Source organism: Garra rufa, chromosome 19, assembly GCF_049309525.1.
Source record: "Garra rufa chromosome 19, GarRuf1.0, whole genome shotgun sequence".
Classification (NCBI taxonomy): Eukaryota; Metazoa; Chordata; class Actinopteri; order Cypriniformes; family Cyprinidae; genus Garra; species Garra rufa.
The window spans coordinates 30,182,740-30,204,596 of record NC_133379.1 but is presented as its reverse complement, the minus strand read 5'-3'; the positions used below and the strand labels follow the sequence as shown (position 1 = coordinate 30,204,596).

The 21,857-nt window shown below is 39.6% G+C and overlaps 1 protein-coding gene across 8 annotated transcripts in view; it reads right to left on the bottom strand.

Annotated features, from left to right (window-relative positions):
* Positions 1-278: 278 nt before the first annotated feature.
* Positions 279-21,857, bottom strand: part of ehmt1b (euchromatic histone-lysine N-methyltransferase 1b) — a 36,004-nt gene continuing 14,425 nt past the window's right edge. For 2 of the 8 annotated variants that reach the window (XM_073824176.1, XM_073824182.1), the window contains exons 2-27: positions 16,922-17,009; positions 16,178-16,662; positions 15,843-16,005; positions 15,138-15,301; positions 13,257-13,418; positions 12,998-13,072; positions 12,738-12,855; positions 12,491-12,628; positions 11,778-11,923; positions 11,268-11,411; positions 10,867-11,093; positions 9,702-9,893; positions 9,529-9,611; positions 9,344-9,450; positions 9,067-9,189; positions 8,835-8,936; positions 7,401-7,505; positions 7,119-7,273; positions 6,456-6,620; positions 6,215-6,359; positions 5,961-6,038; positions 4,628-4,743; positions 4,001-4,087; positions 3,703-3,781; positions 2,127-2,302; positions 279-1,994 (exon numbers count right to left, since the gene is read on the bottom strand). In XM_073824176.1, the coding sequence (XP_073680277.1) occupies positions 1,811-1,994; positions 2,127-2,302; positions 3,703-3,781; positions 4,001-4,087; positions 4,628-4,743; positions 5,961-6,038; positions 6,215-6,359; positions 6,456-6,620; positions 7,119-7,273; positions 7,401-7,505; positions 8,835-8,936; positions 9,067-9,189; positions 9,344-9,450; positions 9,529-9,611; positions 9,702-9,893; positions 10,867-11,093; positions 11,268-11,411; positions 11,778-11,923; positions 12,491-12,628; positions 12,738-12,855; positions 12,998-13,072; positions 13,257-13,418; positions 15,138-15,301; positions 15,843-16,005; positions 16,178-16,662; positions 16,922-17,009 (3,807 nt within the window). In that variant the 3' untranslated portion in view covers positions 279-1,810. Of the gene's footprint in view, positions 1,995-2,126; positions 2,303-3,702; positions 3,782-4,000; positions 4,088-4,627; positions 4,744-5,960; positions 6,039-6,214; positions 6,360-6,455; positions 6,621-7,118; positions 7,274-7,400; positions 7,506-8,834; positions 8,937-9,066; positions 9,190-9,343; positions 9,451-9,528; positions 9,612-9,701; positions 9,894-10,866; positions 11,094-11,267; positions 11,412-11,777; positions 11,924-12,490; positions 12,629-12,737; positions 12,856-12,997; positions 13,073-13,256; positions 13,419-15,137; positions 15,302-15,842; positions 16,006-16,177; positions 16,663-16,921; positions 17,010-17,978; positions 18,447-21,857 lie in introns of those variants that run through there. The other 6 variants (XM_073824178.1, XM_073824177.1, XM_073824179.1 and 3 more) reach the window with 6 other exon arrangements.

Below are 21,857 nucleotides of genomic sequence, written 5' to 3'. Positions count from 1 at the left end.
TTTCCTGTCTCATTAGTTAAAAGCCTTTATCAGCACGTCAAAAGGCCTCAATCATCAGCTCGCAGTTCATTGGATAAATTACAACCAAAATCTCAAGCAACCAGGAAGAGAATAATCAAACAGTTCATAAAAGTGAAAAAACACCTCTTGGTAAATAATCAAAAGGCTTCCTGCTTTGGATCGCCTTTTTCAACTCCTTTGGTCTCATATTCGCAAAGCTAGAATTTCCCATCTCACTTGATGTTGCTTTTGCATAATAGTGACAGAGATGATTCTCTTTTATTAGTAGTAAATTTATTGAAAAAGAAAAACACAACCAGTAAGATTGTGCATCATGTTTCACGGTCCAGAAATATGTTACAGTTTTCTTTTTTCCCCCTCATTTTGCAGTGTTTTGTATTTCTATGTCTGGATTTACACGAAGGACATGACTACACTATCAACATTTAAAAAGACTGTAATAGTTTCACCATCAACATGAACTTATGGAACAAAATTGATACAGGCTAATAATGTCAAACTACAGTTAGAAAAATCAGAGGCCAATTTAAAAATACAAATGAAAAAGAAAACAAAAACGAAACACTTGCTTCTTCATCGTATTTTACAACTTGTATTCACTTAGTGAGTAATAAAAAAATAAACATAACAAGAACCTTTTTCAGCACCATTTGCGTTTTCCTACACCCGACCGCATTTCATTCCACCAGAGCGAAACGTTCCAGTCCTATTCCTAAAGCACGTGTCTGAAAAGCATGCTAATAGGTTCCATCATTGTGACCGAAAGTACGTACAGAAATATTTTACAGTTTGCATTGATGGGGGTGCAAGTAATATGCATTTAACAACAGCCATGTCTATTCAGGCCTGTAACATGCAGGAAATAACCCATAGGGCTTGTTCATAGGACTAATTTGCACTTCCAGTGGCGATTTGCCATTAAAACGCATTTATACTCTGGGCTTTTACCGGGAAGAAATAGGCCAAAATGTCCTTTTCAGAGGCCTTTTTGAGATTTTGGTAGCATTGACATGACGCCCTGCGTCTGTGAACCAATCAGAGGAGGACACGCACTGCGCAACGGGTGCTAATGTCCAATGACTGCTAGCAAAGAGCTCATCTCAAGTTGATACAGCCCACTGATTTTCCAGACTTAGAAAAGGCTACTGGGAAAAAAGGTTGGTCTTTGAATACATAATTTTCTGCATATTCTGTGAATGTACAAAAACAGAAGAAAAACAAACAGATGCATAAAGAGTTAAATCAACATTTGAAACTCATTTGGAATTGGGAATTGACTGCTAAAGTGAAACTCTGAAGAATAAAGTTCATCAAAGTTGAGGAGAAGAATATACGCAAATGACGCAGAAGTTCGAATCGGACAGGAGAACACGTTGTGTGATAAGAATAAGGTAGTATTCAACAGAAACCTGTTGCGAAGTCCATAATTTGGCTCAAAAGGGTTTATTCTCAAGGGAAAATAAAATAAAAATCCACTTTGAGCTCTTTTTATGATGTATCGTGGTTCAAAGGGGCGGGTTGACGATAAAAAACCTATACAAAATGTGCGTACTTAAAACCAGTCCAACTGTGCACCTCTCACCTTCAAGACTTTAAACCCCTAAACCGTTTCAACCAGTCAGGATTTCAGACCACCGGAGCTAAACATGGCACTGTGGGTGCAGCATCGAGTGTCCCAGGTTGGTAAACCAGAGCTGATTAGAGATGGCAGAGGTGCCCGTGCTGGTGATGGGAGGCGACAGGCTGGTAGAAGTAGGAGAACCGGATGTTTTATGCTAGAAAGATGGGCTTAGCTGGGGCTGGATGGGGTGGACGAGCTGGTATCGGGCAGGGCGCTGGGCTGCTGGTCTCCCGGCGTGCTGTCTGCCTGACTCTGGGCGACGGCGGTGGCTGAGTGCTTGCATTTGGATGAGCCACACTGGCAGCTGAACAGCTTCCCTTTAACGTCCCAAAAGTGATCGCCGTAATCAAACCTGTGAACGAGGAGAGAAATTCTAATTTTCTGATGTAATCAAAAATAAATGAGCATCAACAAATGAAACTAATGTATGGAGTCAATTTAAATTTAGTATTAGCGAGTAAATGGACAGTGATGGGAATCAGACCCGAGTTCGTCTCCGGCACTGATGTTCTTGGAGGCGAAGAACGCGATGTGAGGAAATCTGAGGTCCTGGTGAGAGGTGAACACTCGACACGGGAACAGATTCGGCTCGCAGTGATGGTTTATGAAACGGCTGATGTTGCCGTAGAAACGCGCATCAACACAGTACATATCACCCACCTGCAACAGCAGACACGGAAAATAAATTGAGAAGGTGTTTGGAGAGTGTCAGACTGAAAAGAACGGGATGTGAGATTTGTTTAGCAGGACTTGACAATAAAAATATCTATCTACCCATCTATCAATCCATCCACCCATGTCCATCCATCCATCCATCCATCCACCCACCCAATTATCCATCCATCTCTATCTATCTGTACATCCATCCATCCATCCATCCATCCATCCATCCATCCATCCACCCAATTATCCATCCATCTCTATCTATCTGTCCATCCATCCATCCATCCATCCACCCAATTATCCATCCATCTCCATCTATCTTTCCATCCATCCATCCATCCATCCAATTATCCATCCATCTCTATCTATCTGTCCATCCATCCACCCACCCAATTATCCATCCATCTCTATCTATCTGTCCATCCATCAATCCATCCGATTATCCATCCACCCACCCAATTATCCATCCATCTCTATCTATCTATCCATCTATCTATCTATCCATCCACCCACCCATCCATCTCTATCTATCTGTCCATCTAGCCATCCCTATCTATTTATCTGTTCATCGACCCATCAATCCATCGACCCATCAATCCATGCATATCTATCCATCCATATCTATCCATCTATCTATCCACCCATCTCTATCCATCTATCAATCCATCCATCCATATCTATCTATCCATCTATCAATCATCCATCCATATCTATCTGTCCATCTATCAATCCATCCATCCATATCTATCTATCCATCTATCAATCCATCTATCCATATCTATCTATCCATCAATCCATCCAAATCGAGCCATCGATATTGACCCATCCATTTATCCATTCATTTATCCATCCATCTATCTATCCATCCATCCATCCATCCATCGATATTGACCCATCCATCCGTCTACCATCCATTTGATTATCCATCTACCCATCCATCCATAACATCCATCTATCAATCCATGTCTATCAATCCATGTCTATCTATCTATCTATCTATCTATCTATCTATCTATCTATCTATCTATCTATCTATCTATCTATCTATCTATCCATCCATCCATGTCTATCTATCCATCCATCCATCCATCCAGCCATCCATCCACATACCCATCTATCTAGTTACCCATCTATCATCTGTTGGCCAGAATAAGCACTGCAGCCCTGATTTTATGCCTATAGTCCATTATCAGTCTTTGCAAGACTACTGAAGGCCTAAAATACGAGTACCAAGAGTATCATGGTACAGCCAAATAAATCATTCTTCTGTGCTGACAAGGGTCATCTAAAGGATATATGTGAAATTTGCTTGCGGGCATGCAGATAATCCACTATTGACAGGAGCAGACAAGAAAGGTAATGTGATTTTGAAGCGGAGTCATCCTAGCACGCGATACCTTGCTGTCCAGACTGAAAAGATAGGAGTCATTTTCTCTGACATCTGCTTCGGCGTCAGAGATGATTTCTCCCACGTATCTGTTGGAAGGAAATGAGACATTAGAGTACCAACACACTAAGCACACAATTATATCCATACTGACACACCTAAACAAACATCTGCACAGCAACACACACACACACACACACACACACACACACACAGAGTTAGACTAAAACTCACAAGATGATTTAACAGGCCTCAATGACCTTTAAAAGCATTATAAAGCTCAAAATGGATAAAAATAATAAACTTACTCGCACACAAACGTTCCTTGTGGGATATCCTGTAATGTCTTGACACCCCATCCCATCATCTGTGTCCTGAACAACTGCAGTCTTATCCTAAGAAATAATGGAGGAGGATACTCAATCTAGCTCATACACTACAATTGAAAAACAAGTATGTGTGGGTACTACATAGTTGGTCAGGGTGATCAATTGACTGATTTTAAATGGTTCACTTGAAAATGAACATTCTGTCATTAATTACTCACTCTTATGTCGTTCCAAACCTGTAAGACCTTCAATTCATCTTCAGAACACAAATTAAGATATTTTTGATAAAACCCGAGAGCTTTCTGACCCTGCATAGACAGCAACGCAACTGTCATATTCAAGGCCCAGAAAGGTAGTAAGGACATCATTAAAATAGTCCATGTGACATCAGTGGTTTAACCTTAATTTCACCAAAAATATCTTAATTTGTGTTCCGAAGATAAACAGGTCTTATGGGTTTGGAATGACATGAGAATGAGTAATTTTCATTTTTTTGGTGAACCATAAATTTAAATTATTTTGTTTTTGGAGCGCACATTATCTGTTTTCAAATACTACTGGGTGATTTTTTTTAATAAAATAAAGTTCAGGATTTTAGTGAGGTACCTCAGGCCGTTCTGTACCACACGGTTTTTGCAGTTTCTCCAGCATGAGCAGGCATGGTTGCACTCAAATATAAGAGGTGGCTCCTCATTGCAGAACTCAGGCAGCAGACGGCTCTCCTGATGCCACAAACACAAAGCAATTAAGCTCTCATACTAAAAAGCGCCTTGCAAAAAAACTTTAGTTTAATCTTTAAACAAAAAGTCAATGGTTCTCAGTCATTCAAAACTGAATTGAATTTATAAAAATGACGCCGATCAAGTGTTTACATATGCTTGATTCTTGATACTGTTGTTACCCGAATAATCCACAGCTGTGCTTTTTTGTTTATTTTTTGTTCAGTTCTGCCTGCTGTTCTTCAGAAAAATCCTTCAGGTCCCACAAATTGTGTTTTTTCAGCATTTTTGTGTATTCAAACCCTTTTCCAACAATAACTATGGTTTTGAGATCCATCATTTCACACTGAGGACAACTGAATGACTCATATGCAACTATTACAGAAGGTTCAAACGCTCACTAATGCTCCAGAAGGAAACATGATGTATTAAAAACTTTTGAATTTGAAGATCAGGGTAATTTTACCTTATTTTGTCATGTAAGTATCTTTCTATAGCTTTTAAAGGGCAGTACCAAATGAAAAAAAAAAAAGATATTTTGGGAAAATAAGAAAAATGTACACATCTTCATTCTGTTCAAAAGTTTTCACCCCCTGGCTCTTAATGCATTGTGTTTCCTTTTGAAGCATCAATGAGTGTTTGAACCTTCTGTAATAGTTGCATATGAGTCCCTCAGTTGTCCTCAGTGTGAAAAGATGGATCTCAAAATCATACAGTCATTGCTGGAAAGGGTTCAAATACACAAAAATGCTGAAAAACCAAAGAATTTGTGGGACCTGAGGGATTTTTCTAAAGAACAGCAGGCAGTTTTTGTATTTTCTCTTGTGGACTATATGTAAACATCTTTTATGTGAAATATCTTATTCAGGTCAGTACTAAATAAGAAATAACAAGCATTTTGTACGATCCCTCTTATTTTGGTAAAATAATTAACAACTTTTGACTTCAATTGTACGGTAGTTTAATACTTAAAATACAATTAACAAACACCTAACTTTGACTATACAACCTCACACTGTCTTGTACTTAGCTAGTTCCACCTCTAGGTGGAGATGTTTCCCAAGTCAAATGACATTAACAGAAATTTAGAGCTAGTAATTTATATAACTGTGCTTTAAAATAACCCAAATATTGCCAATTTACAGATATAACATCATGAGTGAATGACAGAGAGGTTAGTTTTTAGGTTCTATGGATGAAGTGTTCAGAAATGGACTTACTTTATCATACCAGCAGCGCAAGCTGAGTTGGCCACACATGCAACTAGCTGAGGAGCAATCGTCCTTACAGACGCAGTACTGCAAAGTGAAATAACACCATTATTTATTAACATCTTTTTCTTTTGTTTCAAGGTTTATTATTCATTCAAAGCTTTGTATAACTCATATTTGTCCACGGCGCCAACATTAATCATCATCCTTATATAAATGAGATTTGAGAAGTGTTGCAAACAATACTTAAGATAAGTGTTTACCTGCAAGTGGGTGATGTTTTTGTCAATGTTCATCGGGGATGTCACACAGCTATCAGGGACATATTTGTAGTTGTCAGGACAGGGTTCGCTATCCACTGCATTCACACACGGGATGGGGACTTTCTCGTAGCCTCTGGCGATGTCCCTAAACACAATTAATTACATTGTGATCTATAGGTTAATTTAGGTCTTAATTCTAGTGTAGATTAATATGTCAATACTGTGATCTAGGTGGATCTACCTGTTGAGAAGCTTCTCTATAGGGCCATTCTTGCTGTTAGCTTCTTTCTGCTTTTTGCTAGCTTGAAGGGCATTCCAAACTTTCGAGTTCTGGCTGCAGCACTCCATAGGCGTCTCTCCTTCTTTGTTTTTAAGGCTTATGTCAGCCCCCCGTGACAGAAACATGCTACAAAAAGGCATTTTGTCTTAGTTTTTGTCTTAGACACATTTCACATTTTCATCCTCAGTGTAAATGTTTTGTATTGATTCAGAGGTGAAGCTGAAACAAAATAACTCTAAGGCTGGGAAAAAAATGTGTGTGATCCATCTTCTCCTGTGGCAATATTACATTCGCGACTCCAACCAATCACTGTAACTGCCTGCCGGTGGATCAATAATAAAATTTGTTCAGGAAATGATGAAAGCCAGCCTTTATTGCTAGTGTCCAGTTCCAATAAAAAAAAAATGCAGCTTTAAGCTGATTAGGATCTACACAAGCACCTGATTAGACTGCAGTACATCGGCTATGGGCGTAATCTTGCAGTAGTTATCTTCTAGGTAGGAGGATGGTTCAGACGTCTCTAAGTTGTAAATAAGCCTAGCTTACTACAGATCTGTGAGAATGAAAGGAAGTTTCCTCAATCAATCAGTCTGGATCGATAAAACCTAGTGGAGGTTTACTCACTTCACACAGTCGACCCGGCCCTCCCGTGATGCTATGTGCGAGGGTGAGTCTCCATGGATGTTGACAGCGTTGAGATCACACTTGGCATCAAGCAGGATCTCAGCTATCTCCACACAGCCAGAGAATGCCGCCCAGTGCAAACAGATATTTTCCTCCTAGAATCAAAGTGATCATTGCAACAGATTAAAAACACTGTCAAAATTTCAGTTCTTAGATGACAAAAACAACAAAGTAAATAATAAATACTGTAAAACCGCAGGTAAAACTCCAAGGCATACAGACCTTGTCTCGAATGTTGATATCAGCCCCTTTGGAGAGCAAGAGTTTTACTTGGTCTACATGTTTGTACTCCGTGGCCCAAATCATGGCTGTCCAACCTCCATCATCCTGGAACAAGAAATGCCAATACATCAGAAATCCGTCTTTTTGACACCAATTGTCCACAACAATATTCAAAACCACCATCATTTAAAGGATTTGAACAAATCTGTTTTACTCACAATTACTATGCAATGAAATACTTTGAAGTTAGGAATAACTAGAACAAATGTGAATTCATTACAAAAATGTACTTCCGCTACTGAGTAAAAAGTTAAAAAAAAAAAAAAAAAAAAGACTTTTTCCTCAGAATTATGAGATACAAACTCACAATTGCGAGTTATAAAATCAGAATTGTGAGATATAAACTCAATTTTGTGAGTCATGAAGTCAGAAATGTGAGACAAACTCTTAAAAAAAAAAGCAAATGCGAGTTCATAACTCACAATTCTGACTTTATAACGCACAATTACGAGTTTAAAACTCGCAATTTTGACTTCATAACACGCAATTGAAAGTTATTAAGTCAGAATTGTGATATATAAACTCGAAATTCTGAGAATATCATTTCTTCCCCCCGCAAAATTGGACTTTACAACTCATAATTTTGAGTTTATATCTCACAAGTCAAAATAATGAGATACAAACTTGCAATTCTGTATTTATTTCTCACAACTGTGAGTTTGTATCAAAGTTGTGAGATAAAAAGTCGCAATAACTTTTTTTTTATTATTCAGTGGCGGAATAGGACTCCCATAAAAATACCCATGGCGTTTTAAGATTTTATTCATTTCCATGGCTTTTTCAGGTCTAGAAACCACACTTTTAAAAAAAATAAAAAAGTAAATTTAAATGAATTTAAATAAATTTTAAATTTAAACCATTTCAGGTCATCTTGAGGCCCTCTAATTAAGAACTACTGGTAAGTACCTTAAATAAAATAAATAAATAAATACATATAATAAATAAATCAATAATAATAATACTAATAATAATAATAATAATAATAATAATGCTTTAAGGTTAAGATGAAACTGTTTAAATGGTTAAGTTAAAAGTTCTTTTGTTATGGTTAAAATAAAAAAAAAAGTCCAAAGCAACAAAATCTTTTCTAATTTGTTTAGAGGAATTTCAGTTGTCTTTTCACTACACAAACAGAAAAAAAAAAAAATTTGCCAGTACGTCATTAACGCGCCTTGCAATCTTTGAGAAACTCATTACAAGAATCAGTAGGAGTAGTTTTCAGTAAGATGACGACTATTGGTGCTGATGTTTTGTGAAATTCCAGAGATATATCTGGCAGAGTCTACAGACTCAAATGGTGGAAATCCCCAAAAACACCATCCCGCATTCTCAAAATATTTTTACAATTGTTAGATATAATAGAAGGTCCAAAACCTGGCAGTTAATATCTACAAGCCCTGTAGACAGCAAATGTTGTACAATGCCGAAGTGCCCAGTCTTAGCAGCAAGATGGAGACATGTTGAACCTTCAACATCCTGAAAAGAAAAGGAAACAGGATATGGTCAGTTTTCAAACAGAGTGGATGTTCCTCAAAAAGCAACACTGATTACAGAATGTTGCACTAAACAGACTGGCTTATCAACCATCTTGCTCGTGGCAGATGACCTTGTGAGAGACGATGGCTCCAGCCCTCAGAAGATAGCGTACTGTGTCAAGATGATTGTTCTCACAGGCCTCCATAAGGGGCGTCCGCTGGTCCTCATCACACATGTCAAGGTTTGCACCAGCCTGAAGAATAAAATCAGTGATTTTAATAACAACATCAAAATCATTGAGGCTAAACCAGGCATGACACAAATGAAATCTGAGAACTATTACAGAGTTGTGTTTGAGTTTTCATCTTTGGGCAAGTTAATACTAGTTCAGTAGTATTTGCCCTCACCTGCACCAGCATATGGCAGACTTCCTGATGACCTGCTTCAGCTGCTACATGGAGCGGTGTGCGTTTGTTTTGGCTTTCCATTTTGAAGTTAGGGTCTATTCCATCCACTAAGAATGGAACAAGAAGTTTCCAGTACAGAGCAGACAACCATGAGTAAGACAAACAACCTTATTCATCTCTCTTACCCAACATCAATAAGACCTTCTGCAGCTCTCCTTGTTTGGCAGAAATATACAGCTGTTTTGGGTGAAACCGAAGCTTCTTGGGTCTTGGAGAAAATTAAATTATGAAAATAAGGTCAATGCAAGTTGTACAAGAGTTCATAATGATTAAATGATCCAATAGTTGGTATTCTTACTTCTCTGCATCTAGAGCCAGCAGGACACTTTCCAGAGTTTCTTTAGGTGGTCCTGGTGGAGATCCGATTCCAGACCCAGCTCCTACAGGTACGATTTTGGAGCCCAAAGGGGACACAGATGTGTCCTGTGACTGTGGTTTAGATAAGGTGCTGTCTGCTTTGCCCTCTCCAAGAACCGAGAGCCGGGTGGACCTTTATTGACAAACAATTCAATTTTAACCAAAAAGTTGGAGAAACATGCTGATTTAGAATGTCCTAGGTACAGATGAGGTCAAAAGTTAACATACACCTTGCAGAATCTTCAAAATGTTAATTATTTTACCAAAATAAGAGGGATCATACAAAATGCATGTTGTTTTTTTTAAGTACTGACCTGAATAAGATATTTCACATAAAAGATGTTTACATACAGTCCACAAGAGAAAATAAATGAATTTATAAAAATGACCCCGTTCAAAAGTTTTCATACGCTTGATTCTTAATACTGTGTTGTTACCTGAATGATCTGAATGTTTTTTTGTTTGTTTGTTTAGTGATAGTTGTTCATGAGTTTGTCCTGAAGTTAATCTGGCTGCTGTTCTTCAAAAGAAATCCTTCAGGTCCCACAAATTCTTTGGTTTTTCAGCATTTTTGTGTATTTGAACCCTTTCCAACAATGACTGTATGAGTTTGAGATCCATCTTTTCACACAAAGGACAACTGAGGGACTCATATCCAACTATTACAGAAGGTTCAAATGCTCACTGATGCTCCAGTAGCAAAAACGATGCATTAAAATCCAGGGGGTGAAAACTTTTTAACAATGAACATTTTTCTTATTTTGCCTAAATAACATTTTTTTTTATTTAGTACTGCCCTTCAGAAGCTACAGAAGATACTTAGATGTTTCCCAGAAGATAAAATAAGTTAAATTCTCCATAATCTGCAAATTTCAAAAGTTTTCACCCCCCTGATCTTAACACATTGTGTTTCCTTCTGAAGCATCAGTAAGAGTTTGAACCCTCTGTAATGTTTGCATATGAGTCTCCCATTGTCCTCAGTGTGAAAAGATGGATCTCAAAATCATACAGTCATTGTTGGAAAGGGTTCAAATACACAAGATTCTGCAAGGTGTATGTAAACTTTTGACCTCAACTGTACATAACATTAAACAGCTTGCACATACCCTCCAGTGGTGGTGTCTGCTTTGCCCTCTGAGGTGCTGGGTGTGCAAGGGCCATGTGTGAGAGGCACAGTAGACGTCGTATCGGCCTTGGCAATGGTGACCTCTTTCGCCTTGCTGACCTCCTCTCCACAGTGTGGACAAAAGCTCTGACCGTTGAGCACCGAGGCACAGGCTCGATGAAACCGGTGGGAGATGTTCACCTCTGGCTGACACTCCATGAAGACGCCCTACACGGTGGCCACATGAAATACCATTGAGTGTTTTGCTCAAATGTGGCTGAAGTAAAAACTCTGGAGCTTTTCAGACACATGCACTCAAGTGAATTTCTTGGCCAATGGCTTGTCATGCTGAAACCCAATCAAAGACCTAAAACGTTCTCTTGGGTAAAGCCAAAGACTCACGGCTCTGCAAAAGAAGCCACAGCCTGGGCAGCACTGATGTTTGACCATGCCCGTGCGATGGTCTTCACACAGAACCAGCAGTTGGACTGAGTTTGAAGGCCTCATCATCTCGTGCTTCAGCACTGCACTCTGACAACGGCTCAGCTACCCCCAGAACAACAGGGAACCAATTAGAATAAAGTTCAGAACAAAATGAAGATGCCAAGTATTCAGCAGTCAGATGAACCCTAGGACCTTCTGTGTGTTGAAGCGAATTATTCACCTTATTTCATTTAAAAAACTGTACCTGTATTTAGACAGAATATAGCAGGTTTTCTTAACTCTGGCCCTCAACCCCAATCAAACACACCTGAACAAGCTAACAAAAATCTTAAGGATTTCTAGAAAAGCAAGTGAGTTGCTGAGAACCTGAAAGACCTCAAGGGCCAGAGTTGAGAACCCCTGTTATATAGAGAGACATGGTATTCCTGTAAATGTCACATACATTATTCACAAGGGCAACCATCTCACCTGACCGTCAATGCTCTCGGTTGCCATACACTTCCTGTCCGCAAGCGTGAGAATTTCTCGGCTCTTAGGCATCTCCATTCGACAGCTGCACAGAGGCAGTTCCTGCACCATGTCAGCATCTGTGCTCACCACTGACCCTGAAACAGCTAAGAAACACCACCTGTAAGACTCTTATAATCATGAAAAAGCTGAAAAACCATCATTTTGGAAAAACAGTTGGCAGGAAGTCAATGTTACTTCAAAAACAAATGGAAAATATTGCACAGATAGCACAAACTGCTTCAGGATTGCTCTTCAGTAGACACATGGCCACCAGGGGGCACCATATCGGTTGAGTCTTGATGACTCATTTTATCCAAGATGGAGGCCACCACAAAGGCCTTGCAATAATCAAGCTCTAAACTTTACACAAATGCGCCTCGAGATGCTGAGCTTGAAACCAATCAAACAGAATAGACTATGACACAAAAAATTGATTTGTAACCAGATTAAGCAGCCAAACTAGTACTTGAACTTGAATAGATGAATAGACTGCAGCTTGAAAAGACAGATTTATATAGCTTTTAACCAGAAACAGACTTCCCCTTGCACTTCCTCATACAGTCAAAAAGCAAACATTGTTTCCATTTGCAAGATCATTCAATGCTTTGCCAAGTTAAACAGAAAATACAAAAGCATTTCTCAAACCAAATTGCCACAGAATTTAATTTCACCTGTGCTCGGAGATGTCAGTAATGCTTCCTGTGCTGCTAAGTTGAGGGAGTCTAGTGGGACTTCCTTATATTCTTTCCTATTGTCAGAAGGGGCTGATGGGGAGCTCTGGCTCTCAGATTGAGACTGGGACTCCATTCCTGGAGTTACGAAGGGACATAAATAAAGAGATTTGTACAGCATTAACAGCTGAGCTGTAGCCTTACAGCAGATATTTGAGGAAAACATGCATTTTAACATTTACTCTACCTGAAAGTCCTTCGGTTTTCGCTTTCAATTTCCTCTTGCGTTTCCTTGATGGTCGGAGCCAGGCGTGGTCCCCTTTGACTTTCTTTTTCCATTTCTTTTTCAAACTGGACTCTGAACTCTGTCCACAATTTGAAACAAAGCATTATCTCAGGAATCTCTAATCAGATCTGCGAAACCAACTGGTCTCAAAGCATTGTGTAACAACACTTGTTTAGTTATGTCTTCTGATACTTCATATCAGAGAATGTTTGGGAACTCACCAAGTCTGATTCATTCCCTTCCTCTTCACCTTCACCCTCTGGTGACTCCTCGGACTCCTGTTCTTCTTCAAGAGGCTTTTGAATGAAAAATAAAGAAATAAGCATGCTTTCAGGGGAATCTAATACGACTAGATGCTACTTTACTTGTTCACAAGTTCAATGAACAAGTCATTTGGACAAAAAATCCAGGAAAGTAACTGACAAGAATGGATGAGACCATTTTTCCATTGGCTCATGAGCTTTGCTGCTGAATTCCCACCTGAGAACCTGAAGCTATCTTGGATCCCTCCTGAGAGGCTTTGGCTATATCCTCTCTGCCTAGCTCCTCATCCTCTTCCGTGTCTTCTCCTTCCTCTGACTCTTCCTCATCAGACTCGTTCTCCATTCTCTCGCCATTCACATGCACGGCTTCCTTTGCCTGCTGTGGAGTCAAGGAATAAAAAGTATTAGATGTCAACGTTCACATGTCTTTGCTTTAAAGGAGTTGTTCGCTTCCAGACTGACCCCCCATGTCATTCAAGATGTTCATGTCTTTCTTTCTTCAGTCGAAAAGAAATTCTGTTTTTCCATATAATGGACTTCAGAGGTGGTCAATGGGTTTAAGGTCCAAATTGTAGTTTCAATGCAGCTTCAAAGTAGCCTGGAAAAATCCAGACCCTAATCTATTAAGATTAAGGGTCTGGGATCGAGCAATGAAAACTGCCTAACTCGAGGGGCGGCACCAAGCATGCATTTGAAACTCTCACTGCACACAATTGGATAACGCCACGACCAATCACAACAATACACGCTTAGCTACCAGCAGAGCTAAATGATGTTTCATTAACAAAGTTCGGGAGAAGTGCGTCAGATACTTAGCATAAACATCACAAGAGGAGCCCACTCAAGTCAATCAGCGCCATAGGTTTAAATACAGCTGACTCACCTCAATTCACTCGATGGTTTATCAGTAACCCTCCACCACCCCATCTCATCACTCCGAGTTCTCACTACTCCTATTGGGGGGTACTCTGGGTTCGGGCCACTCCCGAGCTCGGAGCCCTTCACCGGACAGCACGCCAAACATGCACTACTATTCTCCGGCTAATTATATGTAAGCGTGAACTCGTGAACTGATTAAACTCTTGCCGTATCCAGTCGGCAAAACAGCATAAACATCCTTCTTGCAAAGGAACGATTCGAGTTTTCGGTTTTCTGTTCCTCTTTTATATGGAAAGCCAAGTCTAACTCGTTCATTGTAGTGGCCAAAGCTGTTTCAAACAACTGGTGTTCATCTGTAGCAACAGCGATCTTTCAAAGTTTACTACATGATTCGGACGTCGCAGTGCTGTCGTCATCAGTTTAGCTCGCCTCTGTACCGCCTACATCAGATACACCGATTTGATTGGTTCCCACAACTGCTTACGTAATGCAGTAACCTGCATCATTGCTTGATGCCAGAGTGTCTTGCAGAGACAATTCAAATTGTGCTCTCGCGAGACCTCTGGATTTCCAGGGTAGCTTCAAAGGGCTCTACACAATCCCAGCCAAGGAATAAGGGTCTTGTCTAGCAAAATGATTAGTAATTTTCTTTAAAAAATAAAGACTTTTTAACCAAATATTCTCTCCTTGCACTAGCTCTGCGATGCACATGAGGTCGAGCTAGTGCAATATGAGCATTTGTGGTTAGAAAGTAAATAAAGTTGTATTTTTCTTAGAAAATGACAGATCGTTTCGCTAGATAAGACCCTTATTCCTCACCTGGGATCATGTAGAGCCCTTTGAAGCTGCATTGAAACTGTAATTTGGACCTTTAACTCATTGACCACCATTGAAGTCCACTATATGGAGAAAAATCCTGGAATGTTTTTCTCAGAAACCATACATTCTTTGACTGAATAAAGAATAACATGAACATCTTGGATGACATGGGGGTGAGTAAATTATCAGTAAATTTTCATTCTGGAAGTGAACAACTTCTTTAAGAAGTACAGAAAAAGTCAACCAGTTAACAATACAAAGATATTACGTTGAGATTACTAATGGTCAAGGCTCAGTCTAACAATTTAAGCAACTACTCAAAGATTACTTTTAACAACACAATATAAAAAAAGATAATATTTCACTCTTTAGGTGCGAATCTGGTGGTCCGATCTCTGACCTGAGGGTTGGCTTGAGACTGGGACATGCGCTGAAACATCTCCAGAACTGTGCGTTGTTTCAAGACTTTATTTTTCTTCTTGGGCACAAGACTATATGTTCCCATCTTTCTTTTCTTCTTCCTTGACACGGCTGCTACTGAGGGAGAGACAGGTCTGGGTTCAACTGCCAATGCATAAAGAGAGAATTGTAGTATACAGGCCTGTTTTCAAACACTTGTTTCTTTTGAAAAACAATGTATTCATTTTATTGAACAACTGTAAAATGCTGTTCTTTTAACTTGTTATTTATTTAAAGAATCCTGAAAAATATTTGGCCGCACAACTGTTTCCAACATTGATAATTCTAATAATGAATCAGTTTATTTAATGGTTTCTGAAGGATCATGTGACACTTAAGACTGGAGTAACAGCTGATGAAAATTCAGCTTTGCATCACAGGAATAAATTTTATGTTAAAGTATATTAAAATAAAAAAACATTATTTTATAATGTAATAACATTTTGCAATATTACTGTTTTTTTTTTATCAAATAAATGCAGCCTTGATGAGCATAAGACACTTCTTTAAAACATTACAAGTCTTACTGATCCCAAACTTTTGAGTTGTAGCGTTGTAAATATAAAGTAAATGGAATACTACATCAAAACAGCTTTAGAGCGATCAGTTTTTTTTTGATGCAGAGAAAGGTAATACAGTTTATAACCTGTTTGTGGCTTGGCTGGTGTGGTGTTCAGTACAGATGTGACGTCAGTTTGGCTTTGAGGTAGCTGATTCTGGATTAGAGATGGCTGAGGCTGCACTGCCTCTGGTTTACTCAGACTGTCATCTTTCACCACGACTGGCTCCTTGTTTTCCCTGTTCAAAAGCTAAAGGAGGAACAGAAATGCGATTATATGTATCCATGACCATGACTCATGAGCAAACCTAAAACAAAGGTCCAAAACACGGCATTGTGGGATGTTCAGTGCTGAATGCACTGCCGTCATGACTAGTGCAGCTGATGTAGAAGAATTTTTCACTGCGGTAAATCCTCATTACCTTTAGTATCTGGTTTGATGCCGGCCTTGACATAGTTTTGCGTGCACGGTGTATCGTTGGTGGGGGTGTATTGGACACTATGCCGTTTTTAGTCTCTGTTTCCGCTCGTCTCTCTGTTGGGCTTGCAGCACTGTTTGAAGAACCCTGATCTGGGGGTCGCAATGTAGAAGCTGAAGGTGGCGAGCTTTTATTAGTCCCATGCCCCAATGTGGAACCCCCTACGGGGGACCAGTTAGTCCTATGTGGGGCCGATACTGTGTCTTCCTGCTGTTTGTTTAGAATATATCCATTGCTGCCCACTGTAGAGCCATGGGGCGGCTCAGTCTCTGACAGTCCGTTCTCCATGGTTGAGGATCGAGCTGGTGACCCTTGCGCAGAGAGGTTCTGTTCAGTTCTCTTTGTGTCCGTGTTTTCATAGGTCCCATTCAACTCAGTGGCCTCTCTGAGAGGGTCTGCTTGCCCGTTTGAGTGATCTTCATCTCCTCCTAGAAGAAACAGAACACAAAAAGACGACCTGATTTCAGAATCTTAACAGTTAAGGTATTGTTCCAAATTCAAAACAAGTTGGCACATCGTATCATTAAAAATAAAGCAAAAATTGTGCTTCAAGTAAATTAATTTTTCTTTTAAAGTTTAAGTTTTGGAATAAACAAAGTTAAACTAAAACAATAAATGCTAAAGAATGAGTCAAGATGTAGCTATCAACATTATGCCACAAATGCTTAGAACAAAATCAGTATTTACCCTCTTCTTGATCACTACGAGACTCTTTTGTCCCCTCGGACTTCATGGTTTCCCTCTTGCCTGAATTCCCATTGGCCAAACTGGAGGGCTGAAAACAAGCACACGGTTGAATTATTGGGTTTCCATAACATATGCAATGTCACAGAAAAAAAAAATATATGTAAGCTATGAGAATCAGAGCATTAAGAAAAGAAAGGAGAAAGAGTGAATGAAGCCAATTGATAAAACTTCACAATGTCCAAGGCAGGATAATGGCAGGAATAACCTGCCTAAAACAATTATAGCGGTAATGAGACTCAAAGCGGATCAAATTAGAGTTTGGATCCAAATTAAATGACCCACTGTTTCTAAAAATAGCAGATAATCATTATGGCCACTGGCAACAAAACACAAACACTGGCGAGAAAGAAAAAAAAACAAAAAAAAACCAACAACATGGAGACATCCTTTGGGAATGGGGAGGCTTATCCCAAAGGTTCAGTCTGAACAACATCTGAATAACAAGGGCTTTGATTGGCTGTGCTTTGAGCTGTCAATCACTTCTGAGTCAAGGTAATATTTTCAAGAGACTCAGTATCTCCCAATGCTTTAAACCATGACTGGTTTCAACAAAAGACCAAAAAACATGTCTTTATTGAAAATAAACAAGTCATGAGTAGGCCCCATAATATCATGACATTTATAACAACACTCAGTGGACACTGAGTCCCAGAATGCTCTTGTTCCCTAATTGCACGCTTTTTCTCTCTCCCTTTCATTTTTCATGTTCTGGTTGATTTGGTCACTGTCGTTCTTGGCTACTGGTTCACTGAAAGCCTGACAAAGCCCATGTGGAACATCTCTCCTGCTTCGGCAAGTGAAACAAAACAAACCACTGGCAACGAATCCCCGTTTCAGCAAGTAGATTTAAATCTCCCTGCAAAAACAAATTTGGGAAAGAGCTGAGACTTCATGGAAAGTCTTCTCTAACAGTGCATGGAGAGTCCAAAAAATGTGGTGAGAGAAAGGATACAAAAAAATAAAAAAATAAATAAATAAAGAATCATCATGCTGGTACCATCAGATATGCCACATCCTTGAGATCTGACAAAGTGTACGATGTCCAGAGGTCTCGTTCCTAAATACAGGATGTAGATGCAGTTAGACAGAGCAGATCAAGCTCACTTCGGCCTAGGAAGTCACCTGAGATCCTGCGTAATCCTTTGAGCTACTCCTCAACTTACTTACTAGTACCACATCCCAAGTAGCCAGGAGAAACCTGCAACAACGTCAGGTGATCACCTGCATCAAGGATTCCAGCTTCGGCCAATTCGCTTGTCACTGAAGAAACATATTTCAAATAAACCCTTAATAGGGAACGAACAGCAAGGCATGAGGTGATGAGCCAGACTTGTTGATTTTTTTTTTTGTCTGGATGCAAAGACAGACGTCCTCAAACCATGCAACTGAAGTGGTGCATCCAGTCTCACACACACCAGCCTTCAACTACTGGAGTGAATCTCTGCGACCAGGCTCAGAAAGGAAGAGATAGGTCACAGGGTGCTGTAATTACAAGCAAATCCAAGCATTCCCCCACCGTTTGTCCCCTCCCCCACACCCAGCCCCGATCCCCAGACCTCATCTGATTGGCAGACACACCGGCTGCCTTCCGTTGCACAGCCAGAAAATGTCTGCCGCTCGTTGGAGCTGCTCTTGCAACAAAGGAGGTCGTGTGGCTTTCTGTTCCTCTCTCTCACCACCAGGGGAGCCACTTCATAATAAGAGTCCCCACGTTCCCTGCCCAAACCAGGGAAGATCTGCCCTACTGACACTAGAAAGACCCCTTCACACGTTATTAAACAGATTGTGGTTAAACTCCAAGGTCTGTCACATAGGGATCATTCTGTCTTACCAGCATTTAGTTGCAAAACACCTTCTAAAACGCCTCTAGTGCAGTGTTTCCCAACCAATTTTGTCTTCTGTGCCTCAACCGCCCCTTCAGTAAGATTCAAGCACCCCGACCATCCACAGTACCAGCAAATTTATTCATGAACGAAATCCAGATTAACAAGTCATTTGCAGTCTTTGTACAGTGGCATGTAATTAGCACCAAAGCTCAATTTAGACAAGCGAAACACTCAGTCATTAGTAGAAACATTAATGAGAAGAAGAGTAAAGAAATCTGCTTCTGTCTGAAGTCTTTATAAATGAATTATCTACAAATGCCTTGCTATTTAATTGCATTGCTCTGTTTAATAAGTAACAATGCGTTAAACAATTAATGACAAAAACGAATCAGAAGATTTATCATATTTAAGCAGTGCTTCTATTTGAAGTGTTACGTGTAACATGTGACCCTGGACCACAAAACCTGCCGTAAGTAGCATGCGTATATTTGTAGTAATAGTCAACAATACATTGTATGGGTCACAATTATCTTTTTTTTATGCCAAAAATCATGAGGATATTAAGTAAAGATCATGTTCCATGAAGGTATTTAGTAAATTTCCTACCATAAATATATTAAAACTTAATTTTTGATTAGTGATATGCATCACTAAGAACTTCATTTGGACAACTTTAAAGGTGATTTTCTCAATATTTAGATTTTTTTTGCACCCTTAGATGCAAGATTTCCAAATTGTTGTATCTCAGACAAATACTGTCCTATCCCAGTGTTGTCTAGTGAGCCACAACGGTCAACTAATAACAGCCGATTAGCTAGCGATTTTTTCTTATTTTTCTTTAAGCTTTCATATTCATCTATCCTGCTATTCTTTAGCAGTTAGAGAGTTTGTATGGTAATAGTTCTCTCATGGAAAACTGCTATTACAATAGAGAACCCACAGAGTGCGCGCTAGCTTCAAATGTTAAAGGAAACTTAAAGGGAGCACACCAAGTTCCCTACTGTTTCACAAACTAAAAACCAATGTAGACTTTGGTTCAGAGGCCTAAGTGCAAGAATATGAACAAATGCAAATCTGCAGCTGATTTCGAGAATCTGGCACCATCACCATGTTGCACAAGGTCACAGATGCTCTGACCCAATAGCCACAGCTAGTATATCCCAAACTTTTGGCATTTCTAGCATGCATGGTCACAGTTTCACAGGAAGAACAACTTGGCACAGGCATATTTGAAAAGATCAACAACCAAAAAAAGCTGCATTTCCCATCATTTTCCATTCACAGAATCTCCCAAATCATGTCAAGGCCTTTTTACGTCATCAATATATTGTAAACCATTACCTCCAGTAATCTTTTCATCGCAAAACATTTTCCAAGCAGACCAGCTGAAATGGATCCCAGATATCAGCTCCCACATTCCTCTCATTGAGAGAAAAGCATTTGACTGCGATGATCCAGTTGTGTCCCTGGATCTCCCCCTACAGGCCAAAGAGGGAACATGCTCAGTGGAGGAAAGAGGAGGGAAGGGCCTTCTGCTCCTTTCCACCATGTTGTAACCAGTGTTTACTGATACGACGAGCCAGACAGGGAACATTTTCCACTGGATATGGGGTACTGGACTGGGATTTGGCTGGATTGGGGATAGCAGACCAACGTCTATGTGTTGCGAACAACACATTTAGAGTTTATATGTTAAGAATCGAGATTTAATTAATGATTGAGAACTGAATCTATAGCAAATGACTCCATTTTATGCACACCTACTTCTCAATCTCATTTTTCTCATCTGCTACAATACCGAAGATTAAATGAGCTTACCATTTTATCAAAAGCTAGATATGATAGGGTTTTTCTTCCAATGACCTATTTTGCTGTCTATGGAGTGTGCAAATGCAGCACTACTTTTCAACTCTCCACCAACAAACAGGTTTTTCCATTCCACATGCATGTGTTTCGCTTCTCTGGTATCTGCTAAGAATTAATCACCCACCCCCGGTGGGATTTTGAAGACTTGGCTTCATTAACCTGAACTGTGGATTCAGAGGTAAACGCTGACCAGGGTTTGTATCATGTCGTTTGACGCCAAAGATCAAAGAGCAAACAACAAAGCCCCGTAAGGATTTTGTTGACCTCACCTTCCTAATAGCTTCAATACACGGCGCAAACCGAGAGCACGTCTTAATGAGGACGTATGAAATATGAGAGTGCTAAAAATGATTCACACCTTCATTTCAGTTTAATATCCAGTTACGTGTGCGCAACCAAACGTCAGAGCTGAAGGGACCACTGCGGCTGTGACTCATGCATGAATGGCAATCAATGAAGATACCAAAATACAAACCAAAGGCAATGTGGCCAATCCATTGAAAAGGACTTAAACCACAATATGATTACATCATGCATTACAAAACGAAGGCAAAATGCATATAGCACCAAACAAAATGAAACTCAATGAGACTTTGTCTCTATCTGGTCAGTTCACATTTTGAGGAATAAAAATGCCAGGAAATAAGAAGGTCGGGGAAAAAACAAACAAAAAAACAACAGGCCTCATTCTTTAGGTCTCGCAGCGAAGACTAACCACTAAACTGTGTCACCAGTCTTGTCACACAACCTGTTTCTTGTTAAAGCCTCTCTGCAACTGGACTGTTTCAAAGAGTTCTCTTAGGAAACATAGAAAAAGCATGTTTTCAGATTTACGGTAGTCTCCTTAACACTGGCAGCCTAGGATATCTCAACAGGCCTGGGCCTGCAATTTTTTCTTCCTGAACAATATGTCTATGTTTGGAAGAGCACACTACCACACTACTCTTACAATTTGGTATGCATTATGCGAAAATTATGCATTAAATTAAAATAACCTACAATACATGGAAAATGTGCAAATACAACAGAGCATACATACTGTATCCCACAATGCAATGCCTCTACAATTGACTTGACCTGCCTTGTACAGTATAACAAATGAACCAAAAGCAACATCAGCATATTTTAACATCGATATTTGATCTGACTGCCAAAAATGAAAACATTAATAGAAAAAAAGATTT